Source organism: Erinaceus europaeus, chromosome 8 (genome assembly GCF_950295315.1).
Source record: "Erinaceus europaeus chromosome 8, mEriEur2.1, whole genome shotgun sequence".
NCBI classification, from domain to species: domain Eukaryota; kingdom Metazoa; phylum Chordata; class Mammalia; order Eulipotyphla; family Erinaceidae; genus Erinaceus; species Erinaceus europaeus.
This window is the reverse complement of record NC_080169.1, coordinates 75,574,849-75,601,348: the sequence shown is the minus strand read 5'-3', so window position 1 is coordinate 75,601,348 and position 26,500 is coordinate 75,574,849. Positions and strand designations below refer to the sequence as shown.

Below are 26,500 nucleotides of genomic sequence, written 5' to 3'. Positions count from 1 at the left end.
CTGTGAGCATTTATTTCCCCTATTTTTTTGTTATTTTTATTTGATAAGACAGAAACAGGATCACATGGTATAGCATGTCATCACATGTAAGCACTTAGGTTTAAGTCCTGGAATACCTGTGTGTATGCATGGGAAACTTCATTAGCAATGAGTTGATGCTGTGGTGTCTCTTCTCTGCGCCCCACCCTCTATCTAGAGGGAAAAAAAAATGGCTACCAGGAATAATGGATTTGCTCAGACCCTGAGGCCCAGCAGTAAGACTGGTGGGGGAAAAAAAGCAACAAAGATCCTGATCTATTGGTTAATAATAAAATTTTCTTCTCAGAATAGTCTGTACTGGCAAGTTGACACAGATTCTCTAGATATCAAAATAATTTACTAGGAAAACATGAAATAAATTACACATAGATTTCAGCTGTGCATGAGTACTGCCATGGACTCACAAAGTAAATGATTTTTGTGTAGTTACTGATTCTCCTCACTTGTATAAATTCAGTTGATTTAAGCTCTCATAATTAGTATTGGCCATACAAGTCCCCTGAAAATATGTGGCGTATTTTATTATATTTTCATTATTCATTATACTTTTAAAGTATTTTTAAAAAGATTTTAGAAGAAAGGAAGATACAGAGGCTAGAGCACTGCTCAACTCTGACCCCACACCCTCTCCAGTATTTGCTGCTGTTACCTTTTCTGATGTAGGACATTCTCACAGGAGTGAAGTGGTATTTCACTGTTGTCTTTATTTGCATTTCTCTGACAATCAGAGACTTGGAGCATTTTTTCATGTGTTTCTCGGCCTTTTGGATCTCTTCTGTGGTGAATATTCTGTCCATGTCCTCCCCCCATTTTTGGATGGGGTTATTTGTTGTCTTGTTGTTGAGTCTGGCAAGCTCTTTATATATGTTGGTTATTAAACTCTTGTCTGATGTATGGCATGTAAACATCTTCTCCCATTCTGTGAGGGGTCTCTTGATTTGGGTAGTGGTTTCTTTTGCTGTGCAGAAGCTTTTTAATTTGATGTAGTCCCACAGGTTTATACTTGCCTTAGTCTTCTTTGTAATTATATTTGTTTCATTGAAGATGTCTTTAAAATTTATGCAGAAAAGTTCTGCCAATATTTTCCTCTAAGTATCTGATAGTTTGTGGTCTAACATCCAAGTCCTTGATCCACTTGGAATTTACTTTTATATTTGGTGAAATACAATGGTTCAGTTTCATTCTTCTGCATGTTTCAACCCACTGTTTCCAACACCATTTGTTGAAGAGACTCTGCTTTCCCCATTTAATAGTCTGGGCCCCTTTGTCAAAGATTAGATGTCCATAGGTGTGGGGAGAAGAGATAAGTTTGTTTCAATTCAAATTCCAATCGCTTTTCTTCAAAATTGTGATGTCAGGCTATATTTCATGCTATGTTTAATTTTAGAAGGTGACTTTCCTTATAGTACTACTCCTTATGTATCAATAATTCATTCTCCTTTAGTATTAACATAATTAGATATCACAATCTCTTTAGCTGTTTAATAGTCTTGGTTCAAAGGTGGTCTAATCTTTGTTAATATAGTATTTTTTTGAGAAATTTGGAAAAGTATCAGTACTTTATAAATTTTTTAGTAAAGAAAAGGAATAAACTATTAATCGCATATATTTTGATGAACTCCACAGTCCTTTTCACTTTGCCCTATGCTTCACTTGGAACATTTTTAAGCATTTTACTTGGCTTACTAATCAGTTTTATCTATTTTTTAAAATTTCTTTATTGGGGATTAATGTTCTACATTCGGCAATAAATACAATAGTTTGTACATGCATAACATTTCTCAGTTTTCCACAGAACAATACAACCCCTACAAGGTCCTCTGTCATTCTTTTTAGACCTGTACTTCCCTTCCCCCACCCCAGAATCTTTTACTTTTGGCAGCACACCAAGTCCAGTCCAGGTTCTACTTGTGTTTTCTCTTCTGATCTTATTTTTCAACTTCTCCCTGAGAGTGAGATCATCCCGTATTCATCCTTCTGTTTCTGACTAATTTCACTTAACATGATTTCTTCAAGCTCCATCCAAGATTGGCTGAAAATGGTGAAGTCACCATTTTTTATAGCTCAGTAGTATTCCATTATGTATATATACCACAACTTGCTCAGCCACTCATCTGTTGTTGGACACCTGGGTTGCTTCCAGGTTTTGGCTATTACAAATTGTGCTGCTATGAACATTAGTATACACAAATCTTTTTGGATATGTGTGTTGAAAGAGCTACAGCAATATATTAACAGCAACACAGTAAAAGGAGGGAACTTCAACACCCCACTCTCTCAACTTGACAGATCATCCAGGCAGAAAACTCATCAGTTTATAATAGTTAACCAAATACATTCTCTCAATTTGTATCACACATACTGTTTACCTTAAAGGATATGCCTCAAGCCTGAGCTCATATTGATATGTAAGAATCAAATCAGACACACGCACACATTTATATTTATATAAAACAAATAAGGGTATGCATTGTGTTAAAGTCATCTGAGTTCTCAGTCACACAAAATGCATCTCTGAGTGAACTTCAACAGACAATTTCCAGATAGTACAGACTTTTAATTAATAATTAGTGACACCCAGAATAAAATTTTATTTTTTAATTTTTTTTCCCCTACAGGGTTATTACTGGGGCTCAGTGCTGGCGCTACAAATCCTCTACTCTTGGTGGCTGTTTTTGCTCTTTTCAATTTATTTTATCTGATAGGACAGAAACTGAGAGGGGAGAGAGGTAGAGAGAGATGAAGAGAAAGACACCTGCAGACCTGCTTCACTGCTTATGAAGCGTCCCCACTGCAGGTGGGGAGCAGGGTTTGTTCAAACCTGGGCACTTACATGGACCCATGTGCATGGGTACTATGTGCATTTAACAGGGTGTGCCACTGCCTGGCCTCCTATTTTTAATGCTAATTAGTGATTTAAAAGTGGTTTACAAGATTGTAAGATTAGTGTTGTTCCACATCTCATATACCACCAAAGTTCTGTACCTCCATCCTCCCAAAGACAACCCCCATAGTTCTCATAATCTTAAGACAGTTTTACTTCTGCATTTTTATTTCAAGATCATGTTTCAATTCTTTTAGATTCCATAGATGAGTGAACCACTGGCAGTATTCTGTCAGCTCTTTTCTTACTTCACTAAGCATAGTTAGGCATTTTGTCCCAAATGACACAATATAAACTTTGATTGCAGAGTAGTATTCCATGGAATATATATGTGTATCATGGCTTCTTCATCCAGTCTTTATGTCAGTGGGAATTTAGGGTATTTCTATTCTGGTTATTGTGAATAATGCAGCTATGAACGTAAGAGTGCTTCTTTCCGGTTGAATTAGTGTTTGCATGCCCTTTGGATAAATGTCTCCTTTCTTGCTGCATTAAGCTCAGAGGATTTGCTTTCATAGAAGCTAGCACTCTCTCTCTATCTCTCTCTCTCTCTCTCAGCACTGATCAGCTCTACCTTATGGTGGTGCAGGGGACTGAACTTGGGTCTTTGGAACCTCAGTCATGAAAGTCTCTGCGTAGATAACTATTATGTTATCTATTCCTGCCCACACAAACCACATCTCTATCATGCTTCCCACACAGTGCAGTCAGTACTATGAAGGTCATAATAAGCAAGAAAAACCAAACACTTTACTATAAAAGTGTGCTTTATTATAAGGAAAATTTAAATATAACCAACAGTACTGAAAATAATGTAGCTGGCATTTACAGCCTTGGTCAGAGTTCTTTATTAAACAGGCATTTGTTTTCTATTTCATGAATAGTTAACAATCAGCTTATGCAACAAAATAGATGACTTGAAAAAGTGATTAAAGTTATGAATACAGAATGACGAGCAGGGAATTTGAGGCTTCTTTGTGTTTTTTTTTTCTTTTTCTTTTTTTTTTTTTAAGAGACAGGACTTTTAGTAAAATCTGAAATAGAAAACAAGTCATCTTCATGTAGTAAGCTCTCTTCCTAGTTAGAAAGTCTGCAAAATTGTTAAGTGTTCTAAAATGTTGAATTTATTATTTTACATATTTTAGTTCTTATATATACATTATCCGATTAACATACCTCACCACATTTTAATTATACAAGACCATAAACATTCCCTAATAAGACCACACAAGCCACAGAATAATTTTACCAGTGTATATTTTTCTTTGAAGCATGTTTTTCAAAATGACATTGCTCATTTTGAGTAAGAAACTTAATATAATTAATCTAGTCACTGGTGTCATGTAGGTCTAAAATTATGTAAGAATACACTTTCTCTTTGATGACTATAAATTATTAATAAAACGTGTTTTGAGTTCACTCTGTTCTTTTAACTGTGAATTAAATTAGATCAAATGGTAAGACCATATGATTGTACATCTAGAGTGAGCAGAAATTCTTCTTTAATTTACATATGATTCCATTCATAAAAATTTACTTCTGTTACCTTGAAGGCAACCCATACAGCAGAGGTCTCTGAAGCAAAAGGTATGAAACAGATGACATTGGATTTTATTAAAATGTGTAAGATTATGTAGTCCTTGTAAAGAACAAAGAAATACACATGGGTATGTTAATATGGGTCCCCTAGTAGAAGATGGTTTGTTATTATATATTAAATTTTAGGCTTTTAGAAGATAAGTTTAAATAGATTTAAAAATTTCATGACATTAAATATCAAACTCAAAATTTTAAAGATCAATACAGAGAACTGAAAAATGAAAAAAGGAAGCAGAGATGTTTACAACATGTTAGTAATCTCTCATCTAAAAAAGACTCTCCCCTGCTATCAGTATCATTAAGCTGCCTGTCTTTAAAACCACTAAAATATGTAGGTTACTAATACAGTGCCAAAAAGTCAAAAGGTATTTTATTGCAAAAATATAAAAAAAATTGCATATGATGTTTTACCACTTTACCAATATAGGCCAAGGCCAGCATGTAACTTATCAAGCCAGAAAAACTTTAAAACAAACATGACCAAAATTGTACTTACTATATATAATGAGTTGTAGAAAGAATGTGATGCCATGCTATAAAGCATGATTTGCTGTTAAGTTCCCTCTTACATGGGCACAGTTACTAACATAGCAATCTGAGTAAGTCAAAATGAACATATATCACCTATGATAGCATCCTCTCATTTTCTTCTTAAACACAGATACTTTTCAACATAGACAATCATCTGAATAAATATTGCAGTCAAATCCTAGGTTTGTGGAGTTGAAAGCCAATTTTATCAGTAAGATGATATTTTTAAGATCTATTCTTTAGTAAGTGATTAAAGCCTATTGTCTATTAAACCACTACTCTGTTTACTGATACATTGTAAATGTAAATAAAAAAGGAAAAAATCTGAAATCACAGAAAATGCTTGGCATCTACACAAACACATTCTCAGTGGACTAACCACTAGTGTGTAATTTTGTCACTATAGGTTTTCTTGCTCCATACTTTTACTTCATGCAGTGGGTTCAACAATATCCATGTTCGTTCCAAACAGGGCAACTAATTGTTCTTCATAGGTAGTGATGTTCCTTTTCATAATTTCCATGCAAGGTCCCAAAAGCCTTTCAAATGCTTGCACATCCATGGCTAAGAACCAAGGGCGAGAATAAAAGAAAAATAATATTTTTTGCAAATCTACATTATTTTCAAGTTACTTATGATATATCTTCTGCATATATGAATAGTACAGTAAAGGTTTAGATAAATATCAAATACAAGAAATAAGGCATAAAAATAAAAATGTTCCACTTCAAAAAAAGAAGTACCCAAAAGAATGTTCTCCTATTTTATTTATTTATTTATTTGGTCTTCTCAGGGCTTACAATGCCATGTAATATAGATTGAAAGATGTTTTTTAGAATTTTTTAATTTTATAATATTTTCTAATCAAATAAAAATGACAGCCAAAATACCTTTGTCTACTTCTACAAATCTATATGTTATTATGCTGCCTGTTTCATACATATTTTTAAATTAACTTTTTAATTTAACTAACATTGTAAGATAACACATTGAAGATGTGCATCACTGAAAACCAATATGTTTTCATACTACATTAAATTCATATCATGCATTTAAAGCTGAATTTATATTATACACATGGGATGTGTGATAACACTCTACTGCAGAAATAAAAACCTTTTTTTAATATTTATTTATTCCCTTTTGTTTCCTTTGTTGTAGTTATTATTGTTGTCGCTGTTGGATAGGACAGAGAGAAATGAAGGGAGGAGACAGAGAGGGGGAGAGAAAGACACCTGCAGACCTGCTTCATGGCTTGTGAAGTGACTCCTCTGCAGGTGGGGAGCCGGGACTCGAACCGGGGCCCTTAAGCTGGTCCTTGCGCTTTGCTACCGCCCGACTCCCAAATAAAAACTTTTTTGTAGAAGTTGTCTTTCAGAGTTGCACAAGTCAATGCAATGTTTACAATACTAGAATGAGCAAACAATCTTGCACTGCTGGTACCATGTAAATTGATACCCGTAAATTCAAACTGGCTAAAAACTACCAATAAAATGGGGATAGTAGGCACATAACACAGTAAAGGCAATTTATGATAAACCTACAGTCATTATCACACTTATTGGTTAAAAGAATTCCTTAAAGTTCTCTTTAACATCAGGAAGTACAGACATTTTAATTTCAATCAGGAGAAGCATGCCCACTACTACAATCCCTACCTAAGCATTTGACAGTCCCAATGGCATGTGCAGATGCTGCTCGAGGTTTATTAGTTACCAGAGCTAGTTCTCCAAAGTACTGACCACGAGAACACCGGGCAATTTCTACTGCACCATTCTCTTCCACTTCAGATTTCCCCTGAAACGGTAATTAAAATTTATCTTAGGAAAAAAGTTAACCTTGATTTAAATATCAAAAAGAGGGCAGGGGAGATAATATAGTGGTTATGCAAAATTACTCTCATGGCTGATGCTTTCAAGTCCCAGGTTCAGTCCCTCATGCCACCATAAGCTAAAGCTGAGCAGTGTAAAATAAATAAATAAAATAAAATAAATAAAAAAGAAAGCCTGTCATACTCCTTGCTGATATAATGTGGACTTTTAGGACTTACAAATACCCACCTTCCTCTTCATAGTGATTTTCACCTCTCCAGATTCTACAATGAAAAAAGAATCAGCCAAATCTCCCTATCAGAACAAAACAGTAAAAATTCAAATTTAGTCGACAGCAATCAATCCAATGCAAATGTACAGATGAATATTAAAAAAAAAATAGGGATAGGTCAGCTCATTTTCTAAATTGATAGGCTATGAGATTAACAATTATATATATTCATTTCATTTCAAATGATATACTCACAATGGCTATGCAAACAACTTTCATGACTAAGGCTCTGGGCTCCCAATATTACCATAAGCTAGAGAAGAGCAGTGCTTTTATAAGAACAAACAAATAATTAAAAAATATACTTTTCGGGAGTTGGATGGTAGTGCAGTGGGTTAAGCGCACATGGCGCTAAGTGCAAGGATCCTGGTTCAAGCCCTGGCTCTCCACCTATAGGGGCGTTGCTTAGCAAGCAGTGAAGCAGGTCTGCAGGTGTCTGTCTTTCTCTTCCCCTCTGTCTTTCCTTCCTCTCTCGATTTCTCTCTGTCCTATCCAACAACAACAACAGCAATAACAACAGTAATGATAAACAACAAGGGCAACAAAAGGGAAAAAGTAGCCTCCAGGAGCAGTGGATTTTTAAAAAATTGTTTTTCTTTATTGGGGGATTAATGTTTTATAGTTGACAGTAAATACAATAGTTTGTACATGCATACCATTTCTCAGTTTTCCGCATGACAATACAACCCCCACTAGGTCCTCTGTCATCTTTTTCCAGTATCTGTATTCTTCCCCAACCCACCCCAGAGTCTTTTACTTTGGTGCAATACACTAACTCCAGTCCAGGTTCTGCTTAGCATTTTCTCTTCTGATCTTGTTTTTCAACTTTTGCCTGAGAGTGAGATCATCCCATATTCATCCTTCTCTTTCTGACTTATTTCACTTAACATGATTTCTTCAAGCGCCATCCAAGATAGGCTGGAAATGATGAAGTCAGCATTTTTAATAGCTGAGTAGTATTCCATTGTGTATATATACCACAACTTGCTCAGCCACTCATCTGTTGTTGGACACCTGGGTTGCTTCCAGGTTTTGGCTATTACAAATTGTGCTGCCAAGAACATATGTGTACACAGATCTTTTTGGATGGATGTGTTGGGTTCCTTAGGATATAGCCCCAGGAGAATAATTCTAGGATCATAGAATAGGTCCATTTCTAGCCTTCTGACAGTTCTCCAGACTGCTCTCCACAGGGGTTGGACCAATTGACATTCCTACCAGCAGCACAGGAGGGTTCCTTTGACCCCACAACCTCTCCAGCATTTGTTGCTGCTACTCTTTTTGATGTATGACATTCTCACAGGAGTGAAGTGGTATTTCATTGTTGTCTTTATTTGCATTTCTCTGACAATGACTTGGAGCATTTTTTTCAAGTGTTTCTCAGTCTTTTGGATCTCTTTTGTGGTGAATATTCTGTCCATGTCCTCTCCCCATTTTTGGATGGGGTTGTTTTCTTGTTGAGTTTGGCAAGCTCTTTATATATTTTGGTTACTAAACTCTTGTCTGATGTATGGCATGTAAAGATCTTCCATTCTGTGAGGGGTCTCTTGGTTTGGGTAGTGGTTTCTTTTACTGTGCAGAAGCTTTTTAATTTGATGTAATCCCATTGGTTTATTCTTGCCTTAGTTTTCTTTGTAATTTGATTCATTTCACAGAAGGTGTCTTTAAAATTTATGCAGAAAAGAGTTCTGCCAAAATTTTCCTCTTAAGTGTCTGATAGTTCCTAGTCTAACATCCAGGTCCTTGATCCACTTGGAGTTTACTTTTTTATTTGGTGAAATATAGTTCAGTTTCATTCTTCTGCATTAACTCATTTTTTCCAACATCATTTGTTGAAGAGACTCTGCTTTCCACATTTAATAGCCTGGGCACTTTTGTCAAAGATTAGATATCCATAGGTGTGGGGGCTTACTTCTGGGCTCTCAATTCTATTCCACTGCTCAGTGTGTCTATTCATGTTCTAATACCAAGCAGTTTTGATGACAATGGGCCTATAATACAATTTGACATCTGGGAGTGTGATACCTCCAATTCTGTTCTTTCTTCTCAAGATTGTTTTGACAAATCTAGGTCTTTTCTTGTTCCAGATAAATACTTGTAGCATTTGTTCTATTCTCCAAAATTGTGGTTGGGATCTAGATCGGGATAGCATTAAATCTTTATATAGTTCTGGGTAGTATATTCATTTTAAATGATACTAATTCTTCCCACCCATGAATATGGAATATCTTTCCACTTCTTTGTGTCTCTTTCAATTTCCTTGACTAATTTTCAGTATACAAGTCTTTTACTTCTTTAGTTAGGTTTATTCTTAGATATTTTATTGTTTTTGTTGCTATTGTAAAAGGAATTGATTTTTGGATTTCATCTTCTTCTAACTTAGTGTTTGCATAAAGGAATGCCAGTGACTTTTGTATGCTAAATTTTGTAGACTTACACCTTACTGTATTGACTGATGATTTCCAAAAGCTTCCTGCTGGATTCCTTAGGTTTTTCTATGTATACTATCATGTCATCTGCAAACAAGGAGAGTTTGACTTCTTCTCTTCCAATCTGTATCCCTTTAATTCCTTGCTCCTGCCTGATTGCTATGGCAAGAACTTCCAACACTATGTTGAATAGTAATGGTGATAGTGGGCAGCCCTGTCTAGTACCTGATCTGAGGGGAAATGCTTCCAGTTTTTCACCACTGAGTATGATGCTGGCTATAGGTTTGTTATATATAGACTGGACCAGTGGATTCTTAGTGTAGGCACCAAGCCACAGTGATAACCCTGGAGGGGAAAAAATAAAAAGAGAAGAAACAGAAAAAAAACTAAACTAAAAAAAGTGAGAAAAAATGGTTGCGGGGAGCAGTGGATTCATTGCATAGGCACTGAGCCCCAGCAATAACTCTAGTGGCAATAAAAAATAAAACTGTCAAAAATTAAAAAATGAAAACATACTCCAAGGCGGCTAGGTGGTAGTGAACCTTGTTGAGCACACATGTTACAAGGCACAAGGACCCACGTTTGAGTCCCCTCTCCCCACCTACACGAGAACACTTTGCAAGTGGTAAAGCAGGGTGCAGGTGTCTATCTCTGTTCCTTTCTATATCCCCCTTCCCTCTTGATTTCTGACTGTCTCTATCCAATAAATAAATAAAGATAATAATAAAAAAAAACATACTCCAAGTGCATGTAACACTGGTGAAATGTGAATAGGATTTGTGGATTGTGTCAACATCAGTTTCCTAGTTTTGATATTGTCCTATAGTGATGCAAGCAGAGAAACCAAGCAGAAAGTGCATGGGCTCTCTCTGTGCTATTTTTCTCATTTCCTGGAAATCTATAATTATTTTCAAATAAAAAGCTACAAAGTACTCTACACCTATCATATATCATTTTATTCAGTCAAACTCTAGCTGCATTCTCCAATTTTACTTTTTACCAGTCCCTCTTATTCTAATCTATGTATGTGTCTATGTATATTGATTTACTTCAAAACAGTTATCCTTACTTCAGTTTCACAGACTTTGAATCTTCTTTGTGAATAAAGATAGCATTTTAGATAAAAGTGCACTATAACATATAACATGGTACAAAATTAAAGGATCTATTCAAAATCAGTTTAAATCCTGCACTTCAAAGATTTAATTAGGAAATGCAATATATCGTCTACATGTTTTATCAGTGAACATCAAATATCTTCATAAACCCTGCTTCTTCTTCGCTATGCTAATCAAGGTAGGTGATACTAGTAGTTCCAACTGAAGTAGCATTTGGGGTTAAACAGTATATTGGCTTTCATTTAGTGCCTAGGATTCAACATAGTCTACACTGTTCCCTTCCTGGTTAATTTTTTATCAGGAAACTGTCTTCAGGAGTATTCATCAGGAATCAAACTTAGCATAGATGACTTCACAGTATCCTTCAGTGTACCTTCTGGGCCCTCGTTAATTTCATGGGAAACTCACTTATTTTTTCCCCTCTTATGTCTAAGAACCTTCTGGAGTATAACTGTCAGCTGAATTACTAACAAGTATTATACCTGAGCAATGATTTGTTCTCCATCATTGTATACTTTGGTGCCTATCACATCTACCACTTTCAGACGTTCAGAAACCTAAATAGAGAAAAAGGAAAATATTAAGTAGAGACAAACTTATTCAGACACTTAAAAGCAGTATCTTACAGGCTGAATAAAACCATGCAGTATATGGGTTTACATGGCTTTGTGTTTATATTAACTAACAGCCAGCACTTAAAAAAATGATTCTCAGTCTCTCTTGAAGTCCAAGAGACTCAGAAACACCAAGCACATATTTCCTTGTGGTAACAATAAACTATTGTGGACGAGCAGCTGCTTTTCTAAATGGAGCATGTGCTATCTAGCTCAGCATAGTTCCTTCCTGGCTTGGCTTTCTTCTTTATGATACTTGCTCACCTCTAAAGGCATTTGGATTTCCAACCCCTGATCTATTTTTATTTAGAGCTATTATACTAGAGAAGATCAGCTGCCGTGTACACACTCTGGAATGTTGCCAATATTTCTACCACATTTGAGCTGACAATCCAACAAAGATATTTCAGTAGCTGAGTTAGTACTAACACTGAAGTTTACAGTCAAGATGCTGACAGAATAGCATCGCTATCCATGAAAAGGAGAGGCAGACGTAGGATGTGTTAGATTTGAGATGTCTATTGGACATCTGGGAGGAAATGTTAAATATGTCATTGGATAAATGAGTCTGACACTAAAGGGAGGGACTTTGCCTGGTGATGCCAATTTTAGAAAGCCTGACCATACACTTTTTAGAGTCAGGGAATTTGACAAGTGGGTAAGTGTAGCCCGAAAATAGAAAAGACTATAAGGGTTGCAATTTTAAGAGGAATGTAGAAGAGAAGTAAGCAATATAAATAAGGAGAGTCATATCTTATATCTAGATATCCTCTCCTGGAAAAGGTGTAACTAGTGGCTATTGCTGACATTAATATATATGTTAAGGCTGGTTTTAGATATAGACCATATAAAAATATATCTGGCAAGAGTCTATTACTTGTAAAGAATAGTACATTAAATTATAAGTAGTAAAATAAAATTTAGTTATACAAATACTATAATTTAATATTTTGTCTTAAAAAGGGCTTTTGTGATTGCTTATTTTATAGAGATTTAGTGTTGATTTCCAAATTTATGGCATGATGATTTTTTAATGAGAGATGAGAGTCACGGCTCATTTTTGGTATATGGGGGTGCCAAGGACTGAACCTCAGTCACTTAGGGCCTGAGGCACACAAGTCCTGCTCTCTAATACACAATAATCACCCTGGCCCAATTTAATATTTTCAAAAGAAAATAAGGGTTTTTTTTCTTTTGGGGGGAATAATTTTTGTTATTTTTTACAAGATTACAAGGGCATAGTTTCACACTCCAACCACCACCAAAGTCCTGTGTCCCACCTCCATACCTAACCACTCCCTCAGCAATCACTATAGTTTTAACAAAATCTTATGAGACATTTTGGATATCCCTCCCTGATCCCCTTTTTTAAGTTCATGTTTTTTGATTCTCAATGTTCCAGAATTATTTGGTAGCTGTCACTTAGCTCCTTACTTCCCAAGTAATCCCTATTTCCTAAGTATGATCCTTACTTCCTAACTATGAACTGAAGTTCCTACAGATAGGTTTTTATTACATGAAAATTTTGTATGAAACAAGAAATATTCCTATCAAAACAGAAGCTTCTAAAGAAAAATAAAATGAAAGCATACACATATACTTACCTCCAAAGACTTAAGGAATGGCAGTGACTCAATAAAGCTTTCATACATTTTTCTCTTTTTGGCATTATTTTTTACAATTATTCTCCTGAAGGTTACCCTGTCCTAAAAAAAAGAATATCAAATACATTATGAAGAAAAACAAACTGTATTTTTTATGCAGATTGTCACCAACTTGTAATAGCACTATTCCCACAAGGTGTCGCTGTCACACCGTTTAAATTAGTTTTTTCCAGCTTTACATTATAATTGACATAGTGTAATTTTTTTCTTCTTTTTTTATTTTTAGGATTATTGCTGGGGCTCAGTACCAGCACTATGAATCCACTGCTTCAGGAGGAATTTTTTTTTCCCACTTATATTGGCTAGGACAGAGAAATTGAGAGAGAAGGGGGTAGTAGAGAGGGAGAGAGAAGGATGGATACCGACAGATGTGCTATGTGGGGAGCCAGGGGCTCAGATATGAATCCTTGAGTGGGTCCTTGTGCTTAGAACTATGTGCACTTAACCAGGTGCAATACCACCCAGACCCCTGTATTGTGTAAGTTTAAAGTAAACAAGTATTGATTTAAGACATTTACATATGGCAAACTTATTACCAGAGTGTGACTAGTTTACTTCAGATAACTAATTCTTTTTTTTCCCCTGTGATGAGAACATTTGGAATCTACTCTCTACATCATTCAAGTATACAATATTATAACTATAATCACTATGTTATATATTAGATTCCCAGAACGTATTCACTGAAAGGTTCAATATTTGTACTTTCTGACCAACACCCCCACCCTTTAGCCACAGGACTTATACATCTGATTTTAAGTTTGTGGGAGCACCATGTTTTTTTTATTTTTCTATCATTGCTGTGTTTTCACCGCTCCAGGACAAAGTTTTCACATAAATAGAAGCAGAAGGAATGACAATACAGCACAGAGCCCCCCCCCCCCCAGTGTTGTGGGAGCCAGGCTCAAACCTGGGTCATGTATATGGCAAAGCAGTGGGTAAGCTATCTTTCTTGCCCCAGCACCATGTTCATTTAGTGTGGATGATATGTCTACAGTTTGGCAAAACCAATTTGGTATGACAATGTCATCACTTTTTTATAAAAAGAATAAGAATCTTAGATTGTATCCCTTTTGCAGAATTATGTTTAGCAAATATTTATTTCAGTTATATACATATATACAAACATAGGAATAGTCATAATGTCCCTACATATGTTTAATGCCATAACATACATGAAAAATAATATTAAAATATTTTAACCAAGGCAATAATAATGTAAAAGTACTTGAGAAACTCTTTGCTCCAGATTTCATGTCACAGTTTTATTTTTGCCTCCAAGGTTATTGCTGGGGCTTCGTGTCTGCACCATGAATTCACTGCTTCTGGAGGCTATATTTTCCCCCTTTTGTTGCCCTTGTTGTTTTAGCCTTGTTGTGGTTATTAGTATTGTTGTTGATTTTGTTGTTGGATAGGACAGAGAGAAACTGAGAGAGAAGGGGAGACAGAGGGGGAGAGAAAGATAGACACCTGCAGACCTGATTCACCACCCGTGAAGCGACTCCCCTGCAGGTGGGGAGCTGGGGGATTGAACCGGGATCCTTACACTGGTACGTGTGCTTTGCGTCACGTACACTTAACCTGCTGTGCTACCACCCAACTCCCTTAGTTTTTTATTTTTACCAGGGTTGAAAACTGTCACTATTCAAAGGGGTCAACTTGTGGGACCAGGAAATAGCTCACCCATTAGAGTAGTGCTTTTCCCAAGATGAGGCCTTGGGTTTGAGCCCTAGCATCATATGAGAACACTGGGGCTCTGGAGAAGGCTCCACAGAGCACAGAGTGGTACTGTAGCATCTCTCCCTGCATCTGGCACTAAGATAAAAAGAATGAGAAAATTTGCCAGTAGCAGAGGATTGGGAGTGTTAGGTAGGTCCTGGTGAGAGACACACACACACACACACACACACAAACACACATACACACACACACACACACACACGAACAATTAGGGGGAAGAAAAATGGGGGTGGTGGTGGTGCTGAACTTCTAAAATATTTTTTAGACTGTTTTAGACTGACACAGAGAATCAGAGACAGAGTGAAGGAAAATATTTTTTTGGGTGCTAAGGATGTATCTGGAATTAGAACTGCTCCCTTTTTCTTACCTTTTAACAACCTGACCCCAGCTGGCAACCCTGCTGGGATGACTACATTCTTTTTTAATTAATTAATTAATTATTATTATTTTAACCAGAGCACTGTTCAGCTCTGGCTTATGGTGGTGCAGAGGATTGAACCTGGGACTTTGGAGCCTCAGGCATGAGAGTCTATTTGCATACCCACTATGCTATCTACCCTCTGCAACTACATTTTTAAATAGCACTTTCCTTAATGACATGTCATGATAGACTCTAGATTTATCCTACTGCTTTAATGACAGACAAGTGTGCCCTGTGTCCTATCCCCCATTCTGCTCCTGTTGGTTTCAAGCTTTCCTGCTGGCTTTGAGTATTTGGTCCTTAAAATATGACAGAAAAGAATTTTCCTTTAACCTGAAACAATTCCTCTTTTTGCACCTAACTTAAAAAGGGACTGTTCTAAGGGCTGGAAAGATACAAAATGGTTTTCAAAGAGACCTGAGGCACAGAAGGTCCCAGTTCCAAACCCAACTATATGCCCAAGCTGAGTAGTGCTCTGGTTTAAAAAAAAAAAAAGTGACTCCTCCTTTCATTTTAATAAGTAAGCAGTAATATCCTTTTTCTAGTAAAAAAAAAAAAAAGCCATCATGCCTTGTTTTTCTTATTGAGATTTTTATGGAGGGAGAGGCTGAACAGTGATTGAATAATACATAACTTGTGTGATGTTATGCATACTGAGAATAAATTGTTCACTTTAAGTTGTCCCAACCTATCCACTTTCCACAAAAGGATCTGAGATAAACAACCTAATAAGTGCATGGCAAAACTTCTGATATTAGGATGGGCTATTTAAAAAAAAAAAGCAGAAAATAAAACAAATACTATAAACATTCCTTTGAATCAATGCTGCTTAACATGCTCCAGTGTCTTCTGAAAGCTTATCAGTTTCTTCCCATACATGCATGCTAAGTCAGCACTTGTATTTTAACTAGATTCGCAGATGTTTCCTAAGCACGTCCTACCATACTGATTTTATTACACTGCAGGCCTGTCAACTACAGTAAATGAACTTGGTGCTGGGGCCAGCAAGATAGCTCACTTGGGAGGGTGCTGCTTTGCCAGGTACATGACCCAGGTTTGAGCTTGGCCCCCATCACATGAGTGGGGTTTAGCTAGGGTGGGGTAAAGCTTCTAGAAATGTGTTGTCTGAGAAGTTTACTACTACTGGCTACTCTATATTGGGTACGCTTTGTCACCTACAAGGCTTTCTAGTCTCAAAGCAGTAACACTATTAAGATATTTAATTTAGGACTGGCAACCCTGGTTCAAGCCCAGCCCTCACAGCCTTGAAGGAAGCTTTGGTTGCTTTTGTCCTTTTCACTCTCTCTCTCTCTCTGCCTTTCTATATCTGTTTAAAAAATATTTTGAAAGCTCAGGCCCTACCCTTGGAAAGTCCGATTCAATCTGTTTGTGGTGGAGGTTAGACAAGAAAAATAATAATAATATATATATATCCAAGTAATTCTGATGTGCATCTAGGCAAAAAACATCACCCTCTGGTATTTCCCCCATGAACAGATGCTTTACAATAAAAAGCCATTAACAATTTATAAAATCAGAGAATCAGTTCATAGACATTTCTCAAGTTCTACCATCTATCAGAATTACCTGGTGGATTTTCTGAGATTCTGATTCTTTGGAACTAAATCAGTAGGTGTGCTTCTTGCATATCTAGCTAATTCTCAGGTGATACAGATAGCAATGGTTAAGGAACTCCATTCTGGGAACCACCATTTTATCAAACTGTAATACTGACTGCTGAAAGCTATCTGAGAAAGTAGCACTGAAGGTTTTGTTTGATGGGAGCTGATTGGTTTTTAAAAGTAAAGAAGCAGCATTTTCAATTTGAGTGTCTTTGCCAGAAAGTCAATAGGCTAAGTTCCTGACTTGAATGAGGAAAAGGATATGAAAATCAAAACCCAGCATAGTGTTAGTCCCCAACAGTTCAGCATCCAACTGCTTAGTAAATACCTTATTAGAATAAAAAAAACAACAAAAGATCCTCTATTACCTGTTTTATTATTATTTTTTTTTAGAGCACTGCTCAGCTCTGGCTTATGGTGGCACAGGGGACTGAACCTGGGACTTTGGCGCCTCAGGCATGAGACTGTCTATGTATAACCATTATGCAATCTACCCCCTTCTACCTGTTTTTTTTTTTAAATAATCCTTTTTACAAATAAAAATATGGACAAATAAAAATCATACTTATGGGGGCAGGTGGTGGTGCACCTGATTAAGTGTACACATTAGAGTGCCTAAGGACCTAGGCTCAAGACTCTGGTCCCCACCTACAGGGGCAAAGCTTCACAAGTGGTGAAGGAGGGCTGCAGGTGTCTATTTCTTCCCTTCTCTATCTCCCCTCCCCTCTCAATTTCTCCCTTTCCAATAAACAATATTAACAATAAAGATAAAAATCACACTCACCAAACCCCACAGAGCACCAGGAGAGGTAGCAGTGATTGTAGCTGCTCTGGGTGTATTGTACATTAAGGCCAGCTCACCAAAACTACCACGATTATCATAGTTACCCACACATCTTCCAACACCATCACATTTTACGTAAATATCAAATGTTCCTCTGTAGGAAATATGTAAATTAGAGGTAGAAGCAATTCAAGTAAAGTTTCATTGCAATGTATCGTTATTTCAGAAATAAAGCTAAGTTTCTTCTTATATTAGAGATCACTGTTATTTTTCTTATAATACATGGTAGCTTGAGAGTGTTACAGTGTATCTGTTACCAAATGATCTGCATTTTTCTGAAAGACAGCTATGAGATAGTTGTGGTCATATGCGAAACAAAAAGAATTGAAACACATGAAGTTGTGAAAAAAATGGTAGTCAAATTGTCAATAAGACTTTGTGAAAACTAGTTATCTTGGGTTTAAGGGGGATAGGCTGAAATGGAGGTGAGGAGAGGGCACAGAACTCTGGTGGTAGGTATAGTGTGGTACGATAACCCTGCAATCTTATAATCTTATAAACCATTATAATATTATGTTACTAAGAAAAATAAATGTAAAAAAATTAAATAGGCATCGATATATGCCAGGCACTATTTCAGACAAACATGAAGACACCATTAACTAGAGGAAAGCAAGGTCTGTATATATGCCTTCCAGGAAAAATTGAGATTAAAGTAAATACACATTTAAATTAATTTTAAAATGAGAACAATTAAGACTGCAACGATACAATATGTGCACTGATAGCCATCTGAAAGCATGTGTATCAAACCTATGACTGTAGTAATCTCTTCAGTATAAAAACACAACCCCAGAGACATTCACCATCTAATTTAAAATGTTTTATTTTTAAAATGAGTCTGTTATCAGAAAGATATTTTTTAATAATTTTGGAGGAGTAGTTAATGGTTTATAACACTGTTGTTGATGACACATGGGTGCAATTTATCATCTCTTTATGATTGGTGCAATTTTGAGTTTTTTGTTTTACTTTATTTATAAAATAAAAAATAGAAAATATCAACAAAACCATAGAATAAGAGGGGTGAAATTGCACACATTTCCCACCACCAGAGTTCCATATCCCATCCCCTCCATTGGAAACTTTCCTATTCTTTATCTCTCTGGGAACATGGACCCAGGATCATTATGGGGTGCAGAAGGTGGGAGGTCTGGCTTCTGTAATTGCTTCTCCACCGAACATAGGCTTTGGCAGGTTGAACCATACTCCCAGCCTGTCCCTATCTTTCCCTAGTGGGCTAGAGGTCTGGAGAGTTGGGGTTTCAGGGTACATTGAGGTCGTGTGTCCAGGCGAGTCAGGTTGGCGTCATGGTAGCATCTGCAACTTGGTGTTTGGAACATGTATTCCTTTGCTTCCTCCTTTCTTGTGAGCCTCGGTTCAGTAGTTCTTGTTAGGTGGGTTTGATTGTGGCAGGAATTTTTTTTTTAAGATGATAGCTACCTCTGAACAACTTGGCCAGCCTCCATTCTATAGTACTTAAAGGGATTTTTCATAATTTAAAGGAAGGACTGGCAAACTGACTCACAGACTAACAGCCTGCTTCTACAAAGTAAAAATTTATTTGGCATACAAACACACTAGTGGGTTTATGCATCATCCACAACTGCTTTAATCTCAAGAGCAGAGCAGAGTTATAGCAAAAATGACATGCTGTGGTCTACAAAGTACAACATATTAATATTTACTTCTTCCCTTTACACTAATTATCTGGTTCTTTATAATAGCCCACCTCATTCTAAAATAAAAAGTGGTGAAATTGTGTTTTAAATGTTTTATCCTGACCAATTTTTGTAGTTTTTCCTGAGTTTATCTTTCATTCAAGGTTCTTTTTTTTCCAGGCAACTAACTAGTTTGTGCATCTACAAAGTCCATTCCTCTCCTGTACTGCTGCATTTTTGTCAAAAAATATGGTTTTAAGGTTTTCTGCTAAAGTACATGTGAAAGCAAACAGGAGAAATCCTCTGACTTTACTTTGTTGATTTAACTGCAAAAAAAAAAAAAAAAAAACTAAAACAAAAACCAAGAAGCGCTTTTAAGAGTAGAAAAGGGACTTCCAGAGGTGGGGCTATGGAGAAGCAGCAGCTGTATTTCTCTCCTCTCCTCTCCTCTCCTCTCCTCTCCTCTCCTCTCCTCTCCTCTCCTCTCCTCTCCTCTCCTCTCCTCTCCTCTCCTCTCCTCTCCTTGCCTCCCATTGCCTCCCCTCGCCTCCCCTCCCCTCCCCTCCCCTCCCCTCCCCTCCCCTCCCCTCCCCTCCCAGGTCAACTAGGAATACCAATGGAGACCACCCGGAACTGCAACAAGGCAGGACTAGAACAACTTCAGGAACCCACCAAATCATTGGTGAGTGCAAATACATGTGGTTCATGGAGAGAGAGGAGGAGCCTAGAGAGAGATTAAGTAGCTGGTCACAGTCCAGCAGTTTACCTGTTGAGGGGTTGAGGCACCACCTCCAGTCAGTTTTACCAAAAAAACACTTTTGAAGAGAGGAGAGAACTCCCCTAAGACTCACCAAACACAACTGTGAGTCTCCATTGCTGCTGCCCTCAGAGGCTGGAGCAGCAGCGGGGAGGCACTGTGCTGATACCAGGGGACAGACAACTGACAAGGAAACTCAGGAGAAGATCTACACCTTGGTGGCTTATTGGTGGGGCTGTGTGGTGGGAGTGTTTCCATGTTGTTCTCCTGATGAAAACATAGTGAATAGTTGCCTATTAAAAGACACAGAGTAGGAGGATGGATCAGAAACACATCCCAACAATATGCCCACCTAACAGGAAACCCACCTAACTCAACAAGACAAACACAGATTCAAAGTGAAAGGATGGGAAACTATCATACAAGCCAATGACCCACAAAAAAGGGCAGGAACAACTACTCTCATATCTGACACAATAGACTTTAAAATAAATAAAATTAAAAAAGATAGGGATGGACAGAACTTAATGATCAGAGGATCAGTCAATCAAGAGGATTTAACAATTATTAACATCAATGAACCCAGTGAGAAGCCATCTAAATACATCAAACATCTACTGAAAGAGCTACCGCAATATATTAACAGCAACACAGTCATAGTAGGGGACTTCAACACCCCACTCTCTCAACTTGACAGATCATACAGGCGGAAAATGAATTAAGACATGAGGAAGCTAAATGAGATAGATAAACTAGAACTATTGGACATTTTCAGAGTCATTCACCCCAAGAAACTGGAATACACATTCTACTCAAGTCCAAATGGGTCATTCTCAAGGATAGACCATATGCTAGGCCACAATGACAGAAGAGCAAATTCAAGAGCACTGAAATCATCCCAAGCATCTTTTCAGACCACAGTGGAATGAAACTAACACTTAACAATCAACAAAAGATTAGTAACAGTCCCAAAATGTGGAAGCTCAACAGTACACTACTTAAGAACTACTGTGTCAAAGAGAAAATAAAGGAAGAAATCAAAATGTTTTGAAAGTTCAATGAAATTGAAGACACGAGATATCAAAATATTTGGGACACAGCTAAGGCAGTACTGAGACGGAAGTTCATAGCCATACAAGCACACATTAGGTATCAGGAAAAAGCACAAATAAACAGCCTGATTTCACACCTTAAAGACATAGAAGAAGAAGAACAAAGGAACCCTAAAGCAACCAGAAGGACAGAAATAACTAAAGTTAGGGCAGAAACAAATAACATTGAAAATAAGAAAACCATACAAAAGATAAATGAAAGTGAATGTTGGTTCTTCGAAAGAGTGAACAAAATCAACAAACCTTTAGCCAGACTCACAAAACAAAAAAAGGAGAAGATCCAAATAAATGGTATCATAATGAAAGACGAGATATCACAACAAACACCACAGAAATTCAACATATCATGCAAGGCTTCTGTGAACAACTATATGCCACCAAGATAGAGAACCTGGAAGAAATGGATAATTTCCTAGATACCTACAAACTTCCAAAACTAAATAAAGAGGAACTAGATAATATGAACAGGCCTATCACAGCTAATGAAATTGAAACAGTTATCAAAAACCTTCCCAAGAGTAAAGGTACTGGACCAGATCTGGTTTTAGAAATGAATTCTATAAAACCTTTAACTAATACCTACACTTTTTTTTTTTTTTTTTTGCCTCCAGGTTTATTGCCTGGGCTTGGTGCCTGCAACAGGAATCCCCTGCTCTGGAGGCCATTTTTTTCCTTTTGTTACCCTGGTTGTCTTACCATTGTTGTGGTCATTATTATAGTTGTTATTGATATCATCGTCAAGAGAGGACAGAGAGAAATCGAGAGAGGAGGGGAGTCAGGGAGAGAGAAAATAGACACCTGCAGACCTGCCTCACCACCTGTGTAGCGACTTCCCTGCAGGTGGAGAGCCAGAGGCTCGAACCGGGATCCTCACGCTGGTCCTTGCGCTTTGTGTCACATGTGCTTAACACACTGTACCCCTGACCCCCTAATACCTCTACTTTTAAAACACCTGACCCCCTAATACCTCTACTTTTAAAAGTCTTCCAGAATGTTGAAGACACTGGAATACTCCCTTCCAGCTTCTATGAAGCCAACATCACTCTGATACTAAAAGCAGACAGGACACAGCCAAAAAAGAAAACTACAGACCAATATCTCTGATGAACATAGATGAAAAAATATTGAACAAAATTCTAACCAACCAGATACAGCAGTCTATTAAAAAGATTATTCATCATGACCACGTGGGGTTTATCCTAGGGATGCAAGGTTGGTTTAATATATGTAAATCAATCAACGTGATTCACACATCAATAAAAGCAAGACCAAAAACCACATGGTCATAGCCATAGATGCAGAGAAAGCCTTGGACAAAATACAACATCGCTTTATGATCAAAACACTACAAAACATGAGGAATAGATGGAAAATACCTGAAGATGTTGGAGTCTATATATAGCAAACCTACAGCCAACATCCTACTCAATGGTGAAAAACTGGAAGCATTTCCCCTCAGATCAGGTACTAGACAGGGCTGCCCACTATCACCATTATTATTCAACACAGTGTTGGAAGTTCTTGCCATAGCAATCAGGCAAGAGCAAGGAATTAAAGGGATACATATTGGAAGAGAAGAAGTCAAATTCTCCCTATTTGCAGATGACATGACTATGTACATAGAAAAACCTAAGGAATCCAGCAAGAAGCTTTTAGAAATCATCAGGCAATATAGTAAGGTGTCAGGCTACAAAATTAACATTCAAAAGTCAGTGGCATTCCTCTATGCAAACACTAAGGTAGAAGAAGTTGAAATCCAAAAGTCAATTCCTTTTACTATAGCAAAAAATAAAATAAAATAAAATAAAATAAAATATCTAAGAATAAACCTAACCAAAGAAGTGAAAGACTTGTATACTGAAAATTATGAGTCACTATTCAAGGAGATTGAAAAACAAAGAAGTGGAAAGATATTCCATGTTCATGGGTTAGGAGAATTAACATCATCAAAATGGATCCACTACCCACAGCCATATAGAAATTTATTGCTATCCCCATCAAGATCCCAACCACATTTTTTAGGAGAATAGGACAAATGCTGCAAATGTTTATATGGAGCCAGAAAAGACCTAGAATTGCCAAAACAATCTTGAAAAGAAAGAACAGAACTGGAGACACCACACTCCCAGATGTCAAATTGTATTATAGGGCCATTGTCATCAAAATTGCTAGGTACTGGAACATGAATAGACACACTGAGCAGTGGAATAGAATTGAGAGCCCAGAAGTAAGCCCCACACCTATGGACATCTAATCTTAGACAAAGGTGCCCAGAATATTAAATGGGGAGAGTACAGTCTCTTTAAGAAATGGTGTTGGAAAAATGGGTTGAAACTGAACCACTGTATTTCACCAAATACAAAAGTAAATTCCAAGTGGATTAAGGACTTGAATGTTAGCCCAGAAACTATCAGATACTTAGAGGAAAATATTGGCAGAACTCTTTTAAAGACATCTTCAATGAAACGAATCCAATTACAAAGAAGACAAAGGCAAGCATAAACCTATGGGACTACATCAAATTAAAAAGCTTCTCCACAGCAAAAGAAACCACTGCCCAAACCAAGAGACCTCTCACAGAGTGGGAGAAGATCTTTACATGCCATACATTAGACAAGAGGCTAATAACCAAAATATATAAAGAGCTTGCCAAACTCAACCACAAGAAAACGTATGACCCCATCCAAAAATGGGGAGAGGACATGGACAGAATATTCACCACAGAAGAGATCCAAAATGAGAAATACATGAAAAAATGCTCCTAGTCTTTGTCCAAGAAATGCAAATAAAGACAAGGAGATACCACTTCACTCCTGTGTGAATGTCATACATCAGAAAAGGTTGCAGCAGAAAATGCTAGAGAGGTTGTGGGATCAAAGGAACCATTCTGCACTGCTGGTGGGAATGTAAATTGGTCTGCTGGGAAATTGTGCAGATGAAGTCACATCTGCCATGTTGTCCCCTCAGGCTATTGCCAGTTTCTGTGAGAGTTGGGACATTCTCAGAGCGCCTGTTTTGCCATGTTGTCCCCTCAGGCTATTGCCAGTTCCTGAGAGAGTTGGGACATTCTCGGAGTACCTTTCCCAACCAATCCTGTCCCGGCTCATCACTCCTGGTTTTTCCCTATAAAGCCCTTCTTCTGCCCCTCACTCTTTTGCCTGCTTTTCACTTCGGTGATTAGACGCAGGGAAGGTTGCTGTTCGAGGAGGCCATTTTGGCTAGCTCCACATGGCCTGAACTACTGCTCTCTCACCCAACTCTGAGGTGCCCGTGTGAATAAATAAATGTGTTCCCTCTTTGCTCCAGATCTCCTCTCTTTCTCTCTCTCCTTCGCGTCGCAGCACAACACCTGGCACCTGAACAGGGACCGACCTGCCCAGACGCAGGTAAGTATACAGCCGCTTGACTCTCTGTGGCCTGTGTTCCTCTCTGCCATGGGAGACCTCAACGAAGAGGCTTCCCAAACCCTCTACTCTTCTGCACAATTTCCCAGCATTGGTCCAACCTCTGTGGAGAAAAGTCTGGAGAACTTTCAGAAGGCTATAAATGGACCTAATCTATGATCCTGCTATTCCTCTCCTGGGGATATATCCTAAGGAACCCAACAGACCCATCCCAAAAGATCTGTGCACACATATGTTCTTGGCAGCACAAATTGTAATAGCCAAAACCTGGAATGGAAGCAACCCAGGTATCCAACAATAGATGAGTGGCTGAGCAAGTTGTGGTATATATACACAATGGAATACAACTCAGCTATTAACAACAGTGACTTCACCATTTTCAGCTTATCTTTGATGGAGCTTGAAAAAATCATGTTAAGTGAAATAAGTCAGGAACAAAAGGATGAATATGGGATGATCTCACTCTCTGGTAGAAGTTGAAAAACAAGATCAGAAGAGAAAACACAAGTAGAACCTGAACTAGAATTGGTGTATTGCACCAAAGTAAAAGACTCTGGGGTGGGAGGGGGGAGAATACAGGTCCAAAAAGGATGATAGAGGATCTAGTGGGGGTTGTATTGTTATGTAGAAAACTGGGAAATGTTATGCATATAGAAACCATTGTTTTTACTGTTGAATGTAGAGGATCTAGTGGGGGTTGTATTGTTATGTAGAAAACTGGGAAATGTTATGCATATAGAAACCATCATTTTTACTGTTGAATGTAAAACATTAATTCCCCAATAATGAAATTTAAAAGACTAGAAAAGGAATAATATGAATAATAGTAGAAATATATATGAATAATATATATTATTCATATATATGAATATATATTATATTCACATATATGAATATAATATCTATTATATTCATATATATGAATAATATGAATAATAGTAGAAATATATATGACAGAAAAAAGAAAATAGTGTATAAGGAAAAGGGAAAAAGGGTTTTAGGTATAATAGTTAGAATTGCTGTTTCAAGGACAGTCTAGAATTCATTTCATGAATACTTAATTCACCTATTCCTAATTTTGTTACTAAAACTTTTCTATATGTTTTTAAGTATACAGCACACAACAATGTGCTGATGAGAAATAAAATGAGCTACTAATCTGGTTGAACTCATTTTAATCTGGAGTCTGCTAAAATGTTGTGCTTTTCCATTTGGATATCATCCCTAGCAACATACAGCCTCAGCAGTGCTGAGCCATGGAAAGAGCAGGCCCATCACCTAATGTGGGACAGGCTCTGCACTGACTGAGTGACCTTCATCAACTCAAGTCACTTCTGTATATCTGCTTAAGTGGATGATTAGGATCTAAATGAAAAAGCAAATTCTAAATACAAAAACAAGTCAAAATACCTATTAAAAGAATAATGTCAGAGAGATAGCATAATGGTTATGAACAAAGACTTTCAAACCTGAAGCCCTGAGGTTCAGATTTCATCCCCATCACCACCAGGAAGGAGCCAGACCTGAGCTGAGCTCTAAGAGGGGGGAAAGAAAAAGAAAGGAAAGAAAGGACTGTTTTGGGGGTTCTCATGTATTTCTACCATTAAATACAATTAAACAGCAAAGTGAATGTCTGAGGTTTTTCACTGGGAAAAATTGTTACTGAGAGCAGAACCCTGACTTTAGAGGGCTGAATGGTGGTTCTGTTCACTTGGTGGAGCACATACATTAACATGCTCAAGGAAGTGAGCTCCAGGCCCCAACCCTAAGTACAAGAGTGGGTGAGGGCCAAGGAGGTTCACCAGCACTTGAAGCAGTACTGCAGGTGCCTCGTCTCTCTCTCTCTCTCTTTCCCACTCCCCATTACCCTCTGTCAAAAAGAAAAGGGGGGGGGAAGGCTAACAGGAGCAGTGGAGTCATGTAGGCACCAAGCCACAGCAATAACCCTGGTGGAAAAA

General features: G+C 37.5%; 1 protein-coding gene across 1 annotated transcript in view; it reads right to left on the bottom strand.

The window, feature by feature from the left end:
• Positions 1 to 3,672: 3,672 nt before the first annotated feature.
• PRKAR2B (protein kinase cAMP-dependent type II regulatory subunit beta) overlaps positions 3,673 to 26,500 on the bottom strand; it is a 126,331-nt gene continuing 103,503 nt past the window's right edge. The window contains exons 6-11 of the mRNA XM_007528317.3: positions 17,549 to 17,702; positions 12,922 to 13,023; positions 11,186 to 11,260; positions 7,114 to 7,179; positions 6,712 to 6,850; positions 3,673 to 5,617 (exon numbers count right to left, since the gene is read on the bottom strand). Of these exons, the coding sequence (XP_007528379.1) occupies positions 5,484 to 5,617; positions 6,712 to 6,850; positions 7,114 to 7,179; positions 11,186 to 11,260; positions 12,922 to 13,023; positions 17,549 to 17,702 (670 nt within the window). The 3' untranslated portion in view covers positions 3,673 to 5,483. The remainder of the gene's footprint in view (positions 5,618 to 6,711; positions 6,851 to 7,113; positions 7,180 to 11,185; positions 11,261 to 12,921; positions 13,024 to 17,548; positions 17,703 to 26,500) is intronic.